The 17,034-nt window shown below is 43.5% G+C and overlaps 2 protein-coding genes across 5 annotated transcripts in view; one reads left to right on the top strand and one right to left on the bottom strand.

Moving 5' to 3' along the window:
• The window catches only part of LOC130922855 (general transcription factor II-I repeat domain-containing protein 2A-like), a 57,676-nt gene that overhangs the window by 12,612 nt on the left and 28,030 nt on the right, over window positions 1–17,034 (top strand). The window contains exon 2 of one of the 2 annotated variants that reach the window (XM_057848048.1): window positions 1,370–16,927. The exons of the other annotated variant lie outside the window; for it this stretch is intronic. Within the exon in view, the coding sequence (XP_057704031.1) occupies window positions 14,182–15,183 (1,002 nt within the window). The 5' untranslated portion in view covers window positions 1,370–14,181 and the 3' untranslated portion in view covers window positions 15,184–16,927. The remainder of the gene's footprint in view (window positions 1–1,369; window positions 16,928–17,034) is intronic. 2 annotated transcript variants of the gene reach the window in all.
• LOC130922854 (monocarboxylate transporter 12-B-like) overlaps window positions 1–17,034 on the bottom strand; it is a 64,819-nt gene that overhangs the window by 31,981 nt on the left and 15,804 nt on the right. For 2 of the 3 annotated variants that reach the window (XM_057848045.1, XM_057848046.1), the window contains exons 2-4: window positions 8,856–9,026; window positions 1,602–1,705; window positions 1,380–1,523 (exon numbers count right to left, since the gene is read on the bottom strand). In XM_057848045.1, coding sequence (XP_057704028.1) covers window positions 1,380–1,523; window positions 1,602–1,705; window positions 8,856–8,968 — 361 coding nt within the window. In that variant the 5' untranslated portion in view covers window positions 8,969–9,026. Of the gene's footprint in view, window positions 1–1,379; window positions 1,524–1,601; window positions 1,706–6,602; window positions 9,027–17,034 lie in introns of those variants that run through there. The other variant, XM_057848047.1, reaches the window with a different exon arrangement.

The raw sequence follows: 17,034 nt of genomic DNA, 5'->3' as shown, positions 1-17,034 counted from the left end.
CTGATTTGGGGACATTTTGTCTTTTCCCCATAGAAAATGAATGGGAAAAATTTTGGACGTCCATGGCCGTCAATGGCATCGACATCCATATAGTCAATAGAATCCAAGTACATTGGCATCAGTAAATTCGACATGCATGGCCGTCAATGGCATCAATGCAATGTAAAGTCCATAGGAAATCCCATTGGAAGTGAATGGGAACTTTTCCCATTACAAATGAATGGGAGAGTTTTTGGCCAATTTCCGGGGAACCGTAATTTTTTGCCAAATTCTGTATACAACTTTTATGCCCCTCAACGTCCCGGAATTTTTGATGCCCAAATTATGTGATTTGGTCAAAAACTGTAGGACTAGATACATTTTTAAACTTTTTTTTTTTTCCGGAAAATTGCCGTTTACGGGCGAACGGAAAATTTTTCGGGGGATTTTGAAAAATTCCCATCGTCGCGCGAAAAATCCGGTCGTGTCAATACTTGAACGGTGCCGATCGGTGCTATGGTTCGGGCTGCGCGGCGCGCCGAAAAAACGCGGAGAATAAGATGATGATATAATAAATAATAATAATAATAATAAGACGAATAAAGTTGCAGAACAGCACTACCTGGACTTTCCATAGGAAAGACCCAGGTAATTACAATGATATAGCCCCATTTGTGTCAAGACATAGTAGAGCAGCAAAGTGTGGGAAGAGGTGAAGGAAGGTGGAAGTTGATGAGCATGAGCAGAGGTGAATTGACTATCAACAAGTGATGTCCATATTTGGATTTTGAATACTGATGGCTAAAAAAACAGAAACTTGTATTTTGGTTTGATTATATATAGTTTAAAGCGCTATTTCTAACTTTTTGTAATAGATAAGTGCTAAAAATGTTTTTGCTCGCTCGCCAGTGCCCCGCTGTTCCCCAGTATTGTATTAGGTCTACTGACGTCCCTGGTATCACATTTTGATATACTGTAATACTGTCAAATTGCTATCAAGCAGTATATTTAAGTTAGTGTTTCTACTAAAATACTAAAAGTCGTCGTTTTGCCAAGATCAATATTTACCTCTGCTACTAGGCGAAACCTATGGAAGTGGAGGTTATGTATTCGGTTCTGTATGTCTGTTTGTTTGTTTCTGTACGTTCGTTTTTAGGATAACACAAGAACACACAAAGGTATCATCAAATTGACAGGATATTTTTGCTCAATGAAATGGAAGAGGTGATTCAATTCTGGGGTAATGAGGACAAAGGTCAGTGGTCAGAAAAGGAATTTCTGGCGGCGGTCCTCTCAGAATTCTCCTCTAGTTTGATATGTTGTAAGTCAGAGTACACAATCGATACGTGATAAACTATTGGTATTGATTATGAGAAATTTTATGTGACAGAGGGATGAACCTGTGATGATGCCCAGAGAGATGTAGAGATGCTCCAGAGAGGAAGCGAAGCACCCGAGGATCAGACCTAGCGCGGACAAGAAGCCCCCGAGCATCACCGTGGCTCGGCACGACAGACGGTTACCAAGGAAACTACCCAGAGGTGCTGGGAAAACATATACGCATCATGACTCGAGCAAAATCCAACGCGGTTCATAAAAAAAACAAAAAAAAACTTTATTACCACAGAGCATAGTGGTGCAGTCGATGAGGCTGTGTATCCAGGCTGTGGTGGAATAATCTCGCTCAAAGTGCAGCTGGAACTCCACGAAAAACATGGAAACACATCTGGGTACAGATGCAGAAATCATCATACATTCAAAGATACATATAAAGTCACTTTTATGCCATAGAGTGAACCAAGCTTTATTGCTATTGGCCCATGAACCCTATAACTTTCTTGCAGCAACGTGCTATAGAAATTTATTGCTGAGATTCTTTGCTAGCTTGTTGCCAGGCAGACTTTATATGGCTACAGCTCAACTACTCCCATTGACTTGTATGAAGATAGCATTATATAACAGTGGTCCCTTGAATTAAATGGAAGTCACATTTTTGGAAATACATCGGGCTTGAATGTATTGTTTTATCAGTTTGTATGGTATCAATCTATCAAATATTGATATGTTTCAAAATGACGCTCTTACTGCACTTTATTGATGCACAAGAACATATTTTTTAAATGTCCAACATTATAGCTCTTACCCCATTGATACCTCATTAGGGCTATTGATGGTGATCGACCAAAAAGAGTTACTCTAAATTTAATTGTTTGCACAATTATAGTAAATTGTGGGGGAAAGTAAATATTTCTGTTACTTTAAAAAGAAGTTGTTGTATGTCAAAGAATTTGAAAGTTTCTGAGCAGTATTCGAGTTAGTTGAATAGAGAAGAACAGACAGGTAGTTGTGTTATAGAACCTTGTAATATTTATTGCACCTCACCAGCAACAGATGTATCCTACACTAGAAGTGCAACAAAACAAACAGATTTGAATTGCTTACCAAAGATGTCGACAAAAGCTTTGCACCGGGACATAAATTACACTTTACATGCACGTTCTCTCCTTTAATTTCGACCAACTTGAACTGTCAAATTGTACAGTCTCGTCGTAATTTGTACAAGTGAGCACTCATTTTTAAATGTGTACGCCGTACGTTACGTTAAAAATCTACATGTTTTTCATGCATTACGTTTTTTTTTTTCATCCGTTCAGATTTGGTCACCGTTTCTGCAACGAGACAAAGCGTTGGTTGAATGACGCGAGAAAAGTCCGAGACTCGGAGAGTGAAAAGTGTTTGTTGAGACGCTGTAGCAAACGCGATGCTAGGCCAGGTGGCTCCAATATTACCTGACTTAGCCGACAACATACAATCTACACCTAGATACCTCATGCATATAGAACTACATGCGAAATGACAGACTCGATAGCGTTAGTAAACTGCCGCCATTTTAGAGCAGTAAACTTCTCAGAAAGGCTCTGTTGTAGTAAACCTTACGAGCGAACCTAAGCAACTTTTTATTTAAAATACTCCTAAATCTGCAAAATCTTGACTTGAGTCTGTCTTTAAAGTATGAAACAGTTTTAAAATTTTCACATGTCGAAAGTAGACAGAAGGGAACTAATGCAAAAACGGGCGCAATTTTATCAACTTCACCGGTTGATTCACAACATTAAATGACCTCCAAACATAGCAAAAGTTACTATGTTTTTGGGTTTGTTTGTTTGTTTTTTTAAATGAAAAAAAAAAAACATGAAAGGAATCACCAGTAACTTTGCCAAGTAACTTTTTTACTACTGTGTATTTCAGTAGTCAGTCACTACACTAGCCAAAGAGCTAAGAGGCATTTTAGCAGTCGAAAATGTTTATATTCTAAGTGTTTATTTCATTTTTTAAAAAGCAAAATAAAGGCAGTTAAAAAAAAAAAGAAAAACGCAAACCGAAAGCGAACCGAAACCGTGATCCCAAAACCGAGGTTCCAACCGAACCGTGGGCTAACTGAACCGTTGCACCCCTAGTAAAGATGTCGACGGGCTTCCACAATTACGCGAAATGGATATTCTGCTGAATTTATTGTTTGGTGTATGTTACTAAACTCATCAGCGATTCCGAAATTACAAATTATACGTTACAAACGGCGTTATTCCCAACACTGATTAAGAACATTTAAAATTAAATGGATAAAAGAGTACCGTATTCACTATTAATTCCTGAAAGTGCGTTTGACAGGATAAAAAAAAGTCTTAAGTAGCATTATTATGTGAATTAGAATCATATTTAGAGACGATTCGACTCTATACAACAATTTGGCAAAGCGCAGATGACGAGAAATTCGTTTTTTAATCTGCTGTTTAGCCACGCCTACCATTATAGGGCTCTAGCGTCCCCAACAGGAAGATGATGTCGGCAGGGTCATGGTTTCATATGATTTTGAATTCAGCCCATTGAGGGGGAATTATTCAGAACGAAGAAAATGCAACGAAGTGAGCAGCAAAATGTCATTGTTTTAGTCTCTCTACTCCAATATTTTTACAGGATATTCTTTTTATCCAAGTATTTTCTCCAATTGTTATATAAATGGTATGGTCATGACAAATAACAGTCTTGTGTGTGGAATATGAAATATTAAAAATGAATTTATTCAATACGACATAGCAAAATTACTCCACAATGGTCAAAACTGTTGACTTCACCTTTACTGTCGCACCTTCAAACGATATTTTATGCCACCGTAGTTAGTCCGGCTTTTGTAATTTACCTGCTCCGGCTTCGGAGAATGTAAACGAACCGAGAGGCGTGACCGCTAGCCGACATGCTAACCCGAACTGAGTGACGTCTCAAAGTCTTATTTTTGCCTTTCGAAGCAAAATATCACACAAAACGACTCCGGATCATGTCATACGGCTGCCCGCCTGGCAGCAAAGAAGTTACAGCGCGTTCCCCTGCTGCGGGCAGGAGAGCTCGTTTGCGGGGAAGCAGCTGGACAATGACCGCCGGATAGGCTTGCCACCCGTTCCTTGAAATACGGAATCGTTCCGTAATTGGGAATTAAAAGTTAGGTTCCGTATTGAACCAATTCCGTATTTCACAATTGTCCCATGGGGCGACCCCGCGCGACCCACGGCTCCGGTGGCGGGGAGTGGCGGGCGGCGGTGCGCCCAGCCCATGCACGTCTGTCACACACAAACAAACACCTCTTGCGCTCATGAGTGACCACTAAGCCAACAATAATGAACAAAAAAGGCAGGAGATATTAAAGACAGCATGATAGTTATCTGCCTGCCCACTGCTGTCTGCCCTGCACTGCGCTCCACTTCATTGCCTAGTTACCTCGCTCGCTCTCTTCAGCGCACCGCCCTGTGCGTTTTCAAAACAAAGATGTCTTCTTCAGCAGCAGAAGCTCAGGACACCCCACCTCATCCTCAAAAGGGGAAACGTCTCCAAAAAATACAGTGGAGTGGGAAGAGGGGAACCCGTGGCTCTATAGAGTCACTGATGATGATTATAAAGCGAACTGCAAGGCAGGCAGTAACATTTTTGCAGCGTCTCACGGAAGTGTAAAACAGCATGCTGCAGGGGACCTCCACAAACGGAATATAAGATCCCAGAAGAGCCTTCGTCACAATTATTTGTACCTGAAACATCCCCTGAGCTTGATTTGGCATGTTATTATGCTCTTGTATATGGATAACATATAGGCTATATTTATATTTACCTTCATACATGATAGGAGCATAGCTAGGCTATTTCAGATGCTACTATGGTTGATTATTTTCAAGAATGTTGATTTTTAAAATTTTTTTTTTGAAACATGCATTTATTATCAGTCAATATGGAATGAATTTTTGTAGCCATAAAGAACATAATATTGTGTTACGCTAACTAATGCTCCTCTTTTGGAATCATTCCTAATAAATTAACAGCAAATAAACACTGAAGAAATAGTCCTACTGCGGATATATGCTATCTATTGATTGATTGATAGTTCATTCTACTCCTACCCTCTAAATTACTGCCGCTGAGGTGACACAGGTATACCACACAGTAAAATGTTGCCAGCCAGAGCTACAATAGTGCTGACTGTGGACACAGGCTCAACCAGAAGATTTTTATGTGATTCCAAAATGGTGAAGAAAATGACTTTGGGGAGAACAAAGCAAGAGGCACTGTTGAAACAAGTCCTGGGTCCAAAGGCAGTGGGTGATGTGCTCAAGATCTTAACGTCACCCATCCCATTCTCCATACAGACCGATGCCTTGAATAAATTGAGCAGGAAGATGCTTCCCCTTGCTGTCCAGTACTTCAGTCCTGAGTCTGGGCTCACCAACAAAATGCTGGACTTCATAGAGAATGCAGATGAGTCAGCTGCTGGAAGTTAGCTTTCTTGGAACATTCCCTTAAGAAATTTGGCTTGTCAGTGGGTCACGTGACCGGATTCAGTGCCGACAACACAAATGTTAATTACGATATTCACAGCTTCGGTTTCACTAACCTGCAGAAAAAAACAAAACAATCTGCTGCAAGGAAGCTGCCATGCCCACATAGTGCACAATACAGTTTTCTCATCTAAAAATAGATACATTTCTATGCATTTTAGGAGTTTTGGGGATGCCCCTTTTTTTCGCCCGTAAGGCTTTGGGCGCGAGGGGGGCGTCCCTTATTTCTATTTCTGAAAGGTGGCAACCCTACCGCCAGACAAACCAGCCGACGTCGGAGGAGCGCGGAGCTGCCACATGGTTAACAAGAATATGGCGTAAATTAAGGGCGAAGACGTAAACAGTGAGAGAGCGGCGTGCAGTAGTAGGGTGCAGCTAACAAGGGAGGATGTGTCTGAGGAGAACTCTTCTACATGTCCGTCCATGATCAAATGTAAGTAAATATTACTTTATTTAAAGAAAGTTTGTAGTGTTTACATTGTAATCGCTGTATTTGTGGCCATTTTAACACAAAGTTACAATTTCTGATCGGGTGGAAAATTTGACAGAACACAGGGCACACGAAGAGCGCAATAAGACGAATATAGCGCGACCGAGGGGGGTGTGCGACAAGCCGTGGTCGTCGGCCGAGTGGCATTCTTGGTGGACAAAGAGCATTGTCAGCCACAAAATGCAAGCCACCTCCGTATTAAAACATGTGCCATGATCCCAGTTTTTGACATAATACAAAACACGATGTTTACTCACTTCCTCGTTAGTCCAATGGTCCCACAGTTGTCGCACACTTGTCTTGGCTGATCTCGGGGTGAACGGGAACTTTCTGAAACCCAAAAAGGCTCACACGCTTCTCCCCGGTGTGGCTACAAAAGCCTGCAGCCCTTTGGCTGGCGTGATGCGAAAAATAAACAAATTAATCCGCAAAATCAGCTGAATCCGCAGTCCATCTGCATGCTATAAAGCAATGCTGTATTGTGAAATGCTGACCCGGGTGACGTCACATTCGCATTTGTCCTGAACCCGAGACTGGAGCCGGAAGTTACTCATTTTCATGGCGTGGGATTCAAAATTAGAATTTATAAAACGATCGTTTCCACACACATCCAAGCGGTCCATTTCATTCAGGAGCATAAAACACCGCGTGAAATATGAAATAAACATGCTTTTTGGTGTCGTATGCACTTTAACTCCCGTTGACAGCGATAGACACCCAATCCATTTGTACCGGACGTTTATCGCCGTCATTGACACTGAAACTCGATCATGCATACACAGTGGCAGTACTCCAACGTCGAATGTTTTCATGTTTTCCAATGTGTTCATTTTTTTTCTAAACCTGTCCTGTTCAGCAGCTTGATACACAGTATCATTTAATCACACGGCACAAAATGGAATATCAATCTTTGGACATCGCGCAGAAGTCGCTGCTAATCCGGCATGAATGCAAAAGCATAAATATTGATATTTTGAGATGCCGTATATCAATTTTCTGAGCAACGTGTTGGGTCAGGTGGTGCACGAACTAAAAGGCCTCGAATATATGAAACCTTGCATAAGTGCGCTTATGTAATTTCATGTCTTCCGCGGCCTCTCTCAGCTGATAAAGATTTGGACGAGGTTATCAGTTGACACCTGCCACTCATTCACTCCGTTCTTTTTTTCTGATTTAAGAACTCTAGAAATGTGCTGCTCAACAACAAAATAAACAGAACACATATCACTTGGAATGACTTCATTCTTAACTGTGTGATGGAAACGTGCTGACTGTGCCAATAAGTCCACATGGAAAGGTCTTAGGAGGAATTTAGAGCCTTGGTGGGGGTAAGAAAAAGTTAACACTTTAATCTGTTCAGGTATGACCTCCTGGTAAGAGAGGAGCTATTTAGAGATACTTACTAAATCACAAGAGTCAAGTCAAATAGAAAATGCAATGGGGATACTTTGCTTTTACTTCCTTTTCATTTTACAGCTTTTTTAGGTCCTTCCTTGTTAACTCACAAATGTTCATTTGTCCCCTAGCGTCGTAAATGGCACTGATACAGTAGATGAGCATTCACAGCCATTCCTCCCAGTTTACATGAATCGGATGTCTATCGTTGTTAATTTTGGGTCAATTTCTTGTTCATTTAGGGTACTTATAGGTCACAGGTGCTTTGGCTCACTTTCGGCAGGTACATTCCGGTGTCACATTTTGGATCATTTGCAGTTGATTTTAGGGCATTTCCAGGTCACCTCTTGTTTATTAGTCACTACCTGTTAATTTTTTGGCTAATAGCTTCTTATGACCTTTTTGATGATTTTGAGGCATTCCTGGGTCGATTCTTGGATATTTTGGGTCATTAACTCTTTCCATATTTCTCCATTGGGGGGTCATTGTTTTTTTGACATCTGTCTTTAATTGCCCCAAATTGACAAGGAGTGAAGCAGGAATGCTCAGAAGTCATTAGAAAGTAAACCGAAATCAACAGAAAGTGACCTGTAAACGCCCCAAAACCAACAGAAAGTGACCACATATCAACAGGAGGTGACCGTCTGAAAATTAGCAAGGAAGTGACCCAAATTAACTTATGGCCTGCCATTGACAGCTAATTAATTTCAACTGGGAGGACTGGCTGCGAATGTTCATTTTCACTGCCACTGACAGCACTCAAGATCCAATTCATTCTGACTTGTTCACCCCCAGTCAAAATTAATTGGACGTCTAGTGCCGTCAACGGCAGCCAATGTGTGTGCCATTTATTTTGTATTTCTTTGGGACTACAAATACATTTACACTTGATTTTGTACTGGTGTGAGATCTGGAACACATTGTTTTTGTACTACGATAAGATCTGATACGCCCACTTTTACTTGCCGGAACACAAACACAACCGTCATCCTTACTTTGTGGGTGCACATGCACACAAGGATACGTGAATCTTTGCTTTTGTGTTATTGCGAAACTGCTCACAGTTTGTACTTTTGTTGGACTACACGGCGAAACATACACACATTTACACACACCTGGTGACTGCGCGAATACAGATGGTGGCGAGGAAGCAGGCCGCAACGACCGCCCACCCCCATCCGCCCTCCTCGGCCACCGGGCGGGGCTTCTCCTGCACGCTGACGGCCATGGCTTTAGACCAATCACAGGCTAATTGTCATCAGCAACCCCTCCCCTTCACATTGGCACTGAAAAGTAGAGAATCAAAGATTAGAGCTGCGTTTCAATAACATGAGTCGCCCTCGCTCACTTGCTATGACATCACACTTGCCCTCGTTCACTCATAGCCCAGACAATCATGGATCAACCACATGCTGGTGAGGTGCCGCTATACCGCCTAATCCAAGTCATACAAACTATACGGAGACTCATGTCAATGATACGTAGACATATTCCACACTTAATGGCAATATATCGGTACCTGGTAATTATTAGAATTATTAGTTTTGTAGCAAGTTTTATTTGGGCAATTCATTTTTTATTTATTTGTCTTAACCTTATAATTTGTAGACAGGTCTGTTGTTTAAATACATTTAACGTACTTTAAGTTTAGTTGACATTAGTTTTAGTTTCAATCCCTCCTAATGCCATTTTATTGACAGACCATTCCTTTCGTTGTCATTGTGTTTTGCTTTTGTGATTTAAAGTAAGAGGCAACAACAATTGTAATGTTAATGAATGCATGTTCTCCACGTGCCTGCTTGGGTTTTCTCTGTGGACTGTGAGTTTCCGCCCACATCCCAAAAATGCGTGGCAGGCTGATTGAACACTCTAAGGCTACGTTTCAATCACGGTTTTATGTGCCCTCGCTCACTTGCTCTGGGGGAATCCCCGCCGCCATCTTTAGGGCTGTTCCATTTCCCTAAACAGCAGTGGTGAAGGTGGGCCAGAACGGTCAGGAACGCAGTTCCGGTATAAGATTCAGGGCCTGAATGCTGTTCCGGCACATGGTGCTTTATTTTCAAAAATATGACGGCAACTGTCAAAACGCTATGTAGAAAAAGAAAAAAAAAAAAGCTAAGCTGCCACGCATGCATTTCATCTCCTAAAACAAAGCCATCTACCAACATCAGATTTCCATACACAAGTGTTAACAACAAGCATAATAAAGTGCTTGTGCAGCGTAATCCATTTCCACCAATATTTATTATTTATTTTATTCCACCGACAGCATGGAGGTTTCCCCAGCTGCTGCAATTATCTGAGTCTGACGATGATGAGTCATGTCAATGTGCGTGTTCTGCCTTACATGTTCTCTTTGTGAATGTGCTACCCTCACATGTTCTCTTTGTGAATTGCAGGTAATTATAACACAGTCAAGTCATTTGTTTGGATGTAAGATTTTGTTCCTTTATTTTGAAGTCGTCCTGAAGCAGGAAGTGATGAAACCAGGACAGTAACTTACTCTGTGTATGTAGAAAAGCAGCATGGCTGCGCTCATTTCGGTTTGTTAATCCAATGCAGTCCTACCTGAAAACCCCCTCAGAAATCAATGACTGTGAGTTTTATGTAATGTTTACAAGCTTATGGTTCTATATTGATAGTAATTTCTGCACTGAAATACGTTTGTATGTTTTTATTTAACAAGATTGAGAGGCAACTCAGCACTATATTTTAGCATGCTATCTACTCAATCGTAATGCGGTTTGCATCTATTTGAGAGGTGCTAATGTTAGCATCGCCATGTTAGCATTTCATTGAGCATATATTTTGTGTTTCTTTTTTATAGTTTCACTCCGATTCAATGTTGTCAGCGTGACTTTCTGGTCTGAAAGAGGTCCATAAAAGGAGCTTGGACGCTCACTTCCTGGCTCTTGAAAAGGAGTTTGGCTTGCTGTTTACCTATGTTAACGCTTGGAAGCCTAACACATAGAGAGAACAGTACAGTGAAAAGTCATATCATCAGAGGGATTCTTCGCCTACAGTTTGAGATGAAGACGACAAAATGTCATCAGTAACCAGCTCTAACCACACATCGTCGTCGAGGGCTTCAGTAGCTAGTGCTGCTACAAAGGCTAGAGCGAAGGCTGAAGCTGCCCGCGCAAGAGCCACATTTTCACAAAAAGAATTGAAGACGCAAAAGGCTAAACTAGATTTGGAAAAAGCTACATTAGAAGCTGATCTGGAGGCACTGGAGATGGAAAAGTTAGCTGCTGCTGCCATGGCAGAAGCTGACGTTTTAGAGGCTGCGGTGAAATCAGAGTGTGAAGACGAGTTTAATGCTGGGAGTGGTATTTCTGCACAGATTGCAAAACGGCGTACTGAAGCGTACATAGACCATCAGTCCTGCCTCAGCTCCAGACCTACCACACCTCCGGAAACATGGTCACCCCTCCCTCTCAAGGCGGAATCACCACTAAGGGAAAAAGAAGCTCCTGAATTTGAATGCGCATACTACCATGACGTTCCCTACATGTCACCAAAGGGCAAACAGCAGAGTGAGTACCTGCCGCTACACCAGCACAATTCACACCTGCCTCGTCACTCAAGCTCACACCGTCCATCTTCCATTGAAGCCTATCAGGAGCCAGGCTCCTCTCCGTTTAAGCATAAAAGTTATTCAGAGAGCCCTACGTAGAAAAACGGACATGATTCGCCAGCCACCAACATGTTCGATTTCCCCAAATACCTAGCACGCAGAGAGCTGGTAACTACAGGACTTTCTATCTTTGATGACCAGCCTGAGAACTATCGAGCATGGGAATCTTCTTTCCTCAATGCTACACAGGGCTTGGAGCTAACAGCCAATGAGGAGTTGGATCTACTTGTAAAATGGCTCGGAAAAGAATCAGCTGAACACATTAAAAGAATACGTGCAGTCCACATCAATAACCCCCAGGCTGTAGTGCAGTTGGCCTGGACGAGACTCCATGAGTGCTATGCTACTCCTGAGGTGATTGAGAGTGCTTTATTTAGACGACTAGACTCTTTTCCTCGACTCTCACAAAGGGACAACATCAAGCTAAGGGAACTTAGCGATCTCCTCATGGAACTGTTCTCAGCTGAAGAAGATGGGTATCTGCCTGGGCTCAGCTACCTGGATACACCACGAGGCATCAACCGTCGTCGAAAAGCTACCACCGAGCTTACAAGATAAGTGGATCCCAGCCGGTTCACTGTACAAAGAACAGCGTGGAGTTTGCTTTCCTCCCTTCTCTTTCTTTGTCAACTTCGTCAGGAGCCAAGCAAGAGCCAGAAACGATCCTAACTTCCTCCTGTCAAACAGCTTCCGAACTCAGTACCGCAGCGACAAACCGATAGGAAAACATGACGGTATGAAGAATGCCATCTCGGTCCATAAAACAGATGTGCTTGCACCAGCAGACTCAAGCCCTACATATAAAAAAGGGACAGACAAGAAAGCCAACACAAACCAGGCTAACCACTGCCCACTTCACAATAAAGCATATCCACTTGAGAAATGCAGAGCATTCAAAAAGAAGCCTTTAACAGAACGCAAGAATCTACTGAGAGAACACAGACGCTGTTTCAAGTGCTGCTCTCCTACTCACATGGCCAAAATGTTCGGCTGAGCTAAAGTGCAACGAATGTGGGAGCAATCAACACTGTACACCTTTGCATCCAGACAACATGCAACCAACCCTCTCACACTCAGCATGTCCTACGACAGAACCAGAGCCTGAGCTGCAAACTGACCTGCCTCCACAGGTAACGTCAAGATGTAAAGAGATCTGTGGAGATGGGCTCCCAGCAAGATCGTATGCAAAGATATGTTTGGTGCAGGTGTTTCCTAGAGGACAACGGGAGCGCTCAGTAAAAATGTATGCCATCCTGGACGACCAGAGTAATAGGTCACTGGCTAGATCTGAGTTTTTTCAACTCTTCAACATCAGTGGCAGTCTGTCACCGTATCTAATGAGGACCTGTGCTGGGACAACTGAGATGACTGGACGAAAAGCAGTTAGCTTTCAGATAGAGCCATTAAACGGGGAATTGTGTTTGGACTTACCTCCGTTCATTGAATGCAATGAAATCACAAGCAACAGAGCAGAGATCCCAACACCAGAAGTTGCCTTTGCTCATGCTCACCTGACATCTGTTGCACCGTACATTCCAGAGCTCGATCCCGAGGCGCAGATCCTTATCTTACTTGGAAGAGACCTCATACGTGTTCACAAGGTGAGACAGCAGATTAATGGGCCCCACGACGCTCCCTTTGCTCAACACCTAGACCTAGGTTGGGTCATAGTGGGCGACGTTTGTATCGACAGAGCACATAAACCCACTGTGTCAGTATTCAAGACTAATGTCCTGCAGAATGGACGTCCTTCGCTCTTCACCCCTTGTCAGAACAGCAGCTATATAAAAGAGAAATCAAGCTACAGCGGGGAGCAGGGACGCCGTACCTCCACCTCTCTGTCCAATCAACTGAATGTTGGTATGCATGCCAAAGATGAACTCTGATCGGATGTGTTCATGAGAACAGAGAATGACGACAAACCTGCCTCATCGTTCGAAGATGAGACCTTCCTTGAGATCATGAGAGCAGAGTTGGCTAGAGATGGACGGAACAACTGTATAGCTCCTTTGCCATTCAGATCCCCCAGACCTTGCCTCCTGAACAATTGTGGTCAAGCGCTTTCTCGCCTGCGCTCTCTGCAACGTACATTAAAGAAAAACCCTGAAATGAAAGAACAATTTGTCAGCTTTATGGAGAAACTATTCAAGAACAAACACGCTGAAGAAGCCCCGCCTCTCAAAGAAAAGGAAGAATGTTGGTACTTACCCATCTTCGGAGTGTACCATCCCCAAAAGCCGGGTCAAATTCGAGTTGTTTTTGACTCAAGTGCACAAGAGGATGGCCTGTCACTTAACAGCGTTCTACTCTCAGGCCCCGACCTAAATAACTCTTTACTTGGTGTGTTGCTAAGGTTCAGAAAAGAGGCCGCTGCACTGACAGCTGACATCCAGCAGATGTTCTACAGGTTCATGATGAGAGAAGACCACAAAAATTACTTGAGATTTCTCTGGGACAAAGACAACGATCTGACAAAGGAGGTAACAGAGTATCGAACGCGTGTGCATGTCTTCGGGAACAGCCCTTCGCCTGCAGTAGCTATATACGGCCTCCGAAGAGCAGCACAAGAAGTTGAGAAAAAATATGGCTCCGACTCACGACACTTTGTACACAGCACTTCTACGTAGACGATGGTCTCATTTCTCTTCCAACAGAGGCAGAAGCGATCGATCTGCTCAAACACACTCAGGCCTCGTTGGCAGAATCTGACTTGAAGTTGCACAAAATCGTTTCGAACAGTGTTGAAGTGATGCAAGCCTTTTCTCCCGAAGACCTAGCTGCAGGTCTGAAGGACCTAACCCTTGATGAAAAGACTGCCTGTACAAAGAAGTCTCGGTCTGTGCTGGAGCATAGCCACTGATACCTTCACATTTCAAGTAGCGGTGAGTGACAAGCCCTTCACCAGACGCGGCGTGTTGTCAACTGTCAACAGCCTCTTCAACCCGCTGGGCTTGGTTGCACCTGTGACCATCAGAGGACAAGCGCTCCTCAGAGAACTTTCAACTGACACTCTCGACTGGGATGCAGAACTTCCTGCCAAGAACGTTGTCAAGTGGGAAACGTGGAAAAACTCCCTACAAGATCTAAGCAAACTTCATCTGTCCCGCTCATACGTACATCAGTCCCTCTCCAACGCCATACAAACTGAGCTGTGTCTGTTCTCTGACGCTTCGAACTGGGCAATAGGAGCAGTGGCTTATTTGAGGGTCATCACGACTGATGGACAATGCAGGGTGGGCTTTGTGCTTGGAAAGGCAAAACTAGCTCCTCAACCGGAGCCCACTATCCCTCGCCTCGAACTGTGTGGAGCGGTGCTGGGAGTTGAAATGGCTGAGTATATCCTGGACGAACTTGACTTCAAACCAGATGCTGTGAAGTTTTACTGCGACAGCAAAGTTGCCCTTGGATATATTCATAACAACTCCAAGCGATTTTTTGTGTACATTCACAATCGTGTTCATCGTATACGCAAGACAACTTCTCAACTGTGGCACTTTGTGCCAACGGACCAGAATCCAGCCAATCTGGCCACAAGATCTGTGCCTGTTTCACGACTCGTCGACACTATGTGGTTTACAGGACCAGCGTTCCTTCACAAACCAAGTCAACTCGCAACACAAGAAACCTTTGAGCTTATCGAATCAGAAACAGACGTAGATGTTAGACCTCAGCTAACCATCCTTGCTACTCACGTAAGTGATGATGAACTAAACTCTGAAAGATTCCAACGCTTCTCCACTTGGGAGTCCCTGCTACGTGGAGTAGCCTTCTTGATTCACCAGATTCGCTCACGCTCGCCAAACTAAAGAGATGCATGTAAGGGATGGCACAGATGTGAGAAGCCTCGCAACCCGGAGGAGTTGGAAGCTGCAAAACGTGTCATCCTCAAGTCTGTTCAAAGGGATGCTTACCCAGAAGAGTATGCTGCACTGCGCGAGAACAACGCAATCTCCAAATCAAGCACAATCTTAAATCTGGATCCCTTCATGCAAGACGGTCTCCTGCAGACGGGAGGATGTTTGAGACATGCATCATTGGAGTCTGAGATGAAACACCCAATCATTGTCCCAAAACAGAGTCATGTTGCACGACTGCTGGTCCGCCATTACCACTCAAATGTAGGACATCAAGGGCGTCAGTTGTCTGAAGGAGCAGTCAGGGCCGCTGGGCTGTGGATTGTTGCTGGCAAGAGGCTGATAAGTTCCGTCCTTCAAAATTGTGTGACATGCCGTAAATTAAGAGGAAAGATTGAGACTCAAAAAATGGCAGATCTCCCTCCTGAACGCTTGAGCTCATCTCCACCATTCACGTATGTGGGCTTAGATGTCTTTGGGCCTTGGCATGTGGTCACCCGACATACAAGAGGAGGAGCAGCTCAAGACAAGCGGTGGGCCATTCTCTTTACATGCATGAGTACTAGAGCTGTGCATCTAGAGGTCATAGAGTCTTTGGACACAAGTAGTTGCATCAACGCTCTAAGGAGATTTTTTGCACTGAGAGGACCAGCTAAGCAGTTGAGATCTGACAGAGGAACCAACTTTGTTGGAGCGAGTTCCGAACTGGGTATGACTCAAGACCATCCAAGCAATTCCAACATCCTCAAGTTCCTCCATGACAATGGTTGTACGTGGGAGTTCAACCCTCCACACACGTCTCACATGGGAGGTGTGTGGGAACGCATGATCGGAGTTACTCGGAGAATACTGGATTCCATGTTCCTGCAAAACAAACATACCAATCTGACTCACGAAGTTCTCTGTACCCTCATGGCAGAGGTGTCTGCCATTATCAACGCCAGACCATTGGTGCCTGTCTCCTCGGATCATACTTCACTAACGCTTCTGACCCCTGCAACACTTCTCACTCAGAAATCAGGTGTGTCTACTCCGCCCGGCAAGTTCGATGAGAAAGATCTTTTCAAGTGTCAATGGAGGAAAGTTCAGGCATTGGCAAACGAGTTTTGGTCCCGATGGAGAAGCGAATATCTCCAAACTCTTCATCCAAGGCGTGAGTGGCACACAGCACGTCGTGACCTTGATGTTGGAGACGTCGTGTTGCTCAAACACAGCTAAGTACCTCGAAAAGAGTGGCCAATGGGTTTAGTTACATCCACTCTTCCAAGCAGTGATGGGAAAATCCGCAACGTGGAAGTTAGGATGGCATCACAAGGGACGTTAAAGACATTCTTTCGGCCTATATCGGACATTGTTTTGCAGGACAGTTAGGAGCCAACTAAGGACAGTAGGTTTAGTGGCATCAGTTAATGCCAGACGGGGAGTGTTCTGCCCTCACATGTTCTCTTTGTGAATGTGCTGCCCTCACATGTTCTCATTGTGAATTGCTGGTAATTATAACACAGTCAAGTTATTTGTTTGGATTTAAGATTTTGTGCCTTTATTTTGAAGTCGTCCTGAAGCAGGAAGTGATGAAACCAGGAAGTAGGAAGTATTAACTTACTCTGTGTATGTAGACAAGCAGCATGGCTGCGCTCATTTCGGTTTGTTAATCCAATACAATCCTACCTGAAAACCCCCTCAGAAATCAATGACTGTGAGTTTTATGTAATGTTTACATGCTTATGGTTCTATATTGATAGTAATTTCTGCACTATAATACGTTTGTATGTTTTTATTTAACAAGATTGAGAGGCAACTCAG

This window comes from Corythoichthys intestinalis, chromosome 10 (assembly GCF_030265065.1).
Source record: "Corythoichthys intestinalis isolate RoL2023-P3 chromosome 10, ASM3026506v1, whole genome shotgun sequence".
Lineage (NCBI taxonomy): Eukaryota > Metazoa > Chordata > Actinopteri > Syngnathiformes > Syngnathidae > Corythoichthys > Corythoichthys intestinalis.
Note: the sequence above shows the minus strand (reverse complement) of the source record. Positions and strands in the feature narration are given on the sequence as shown.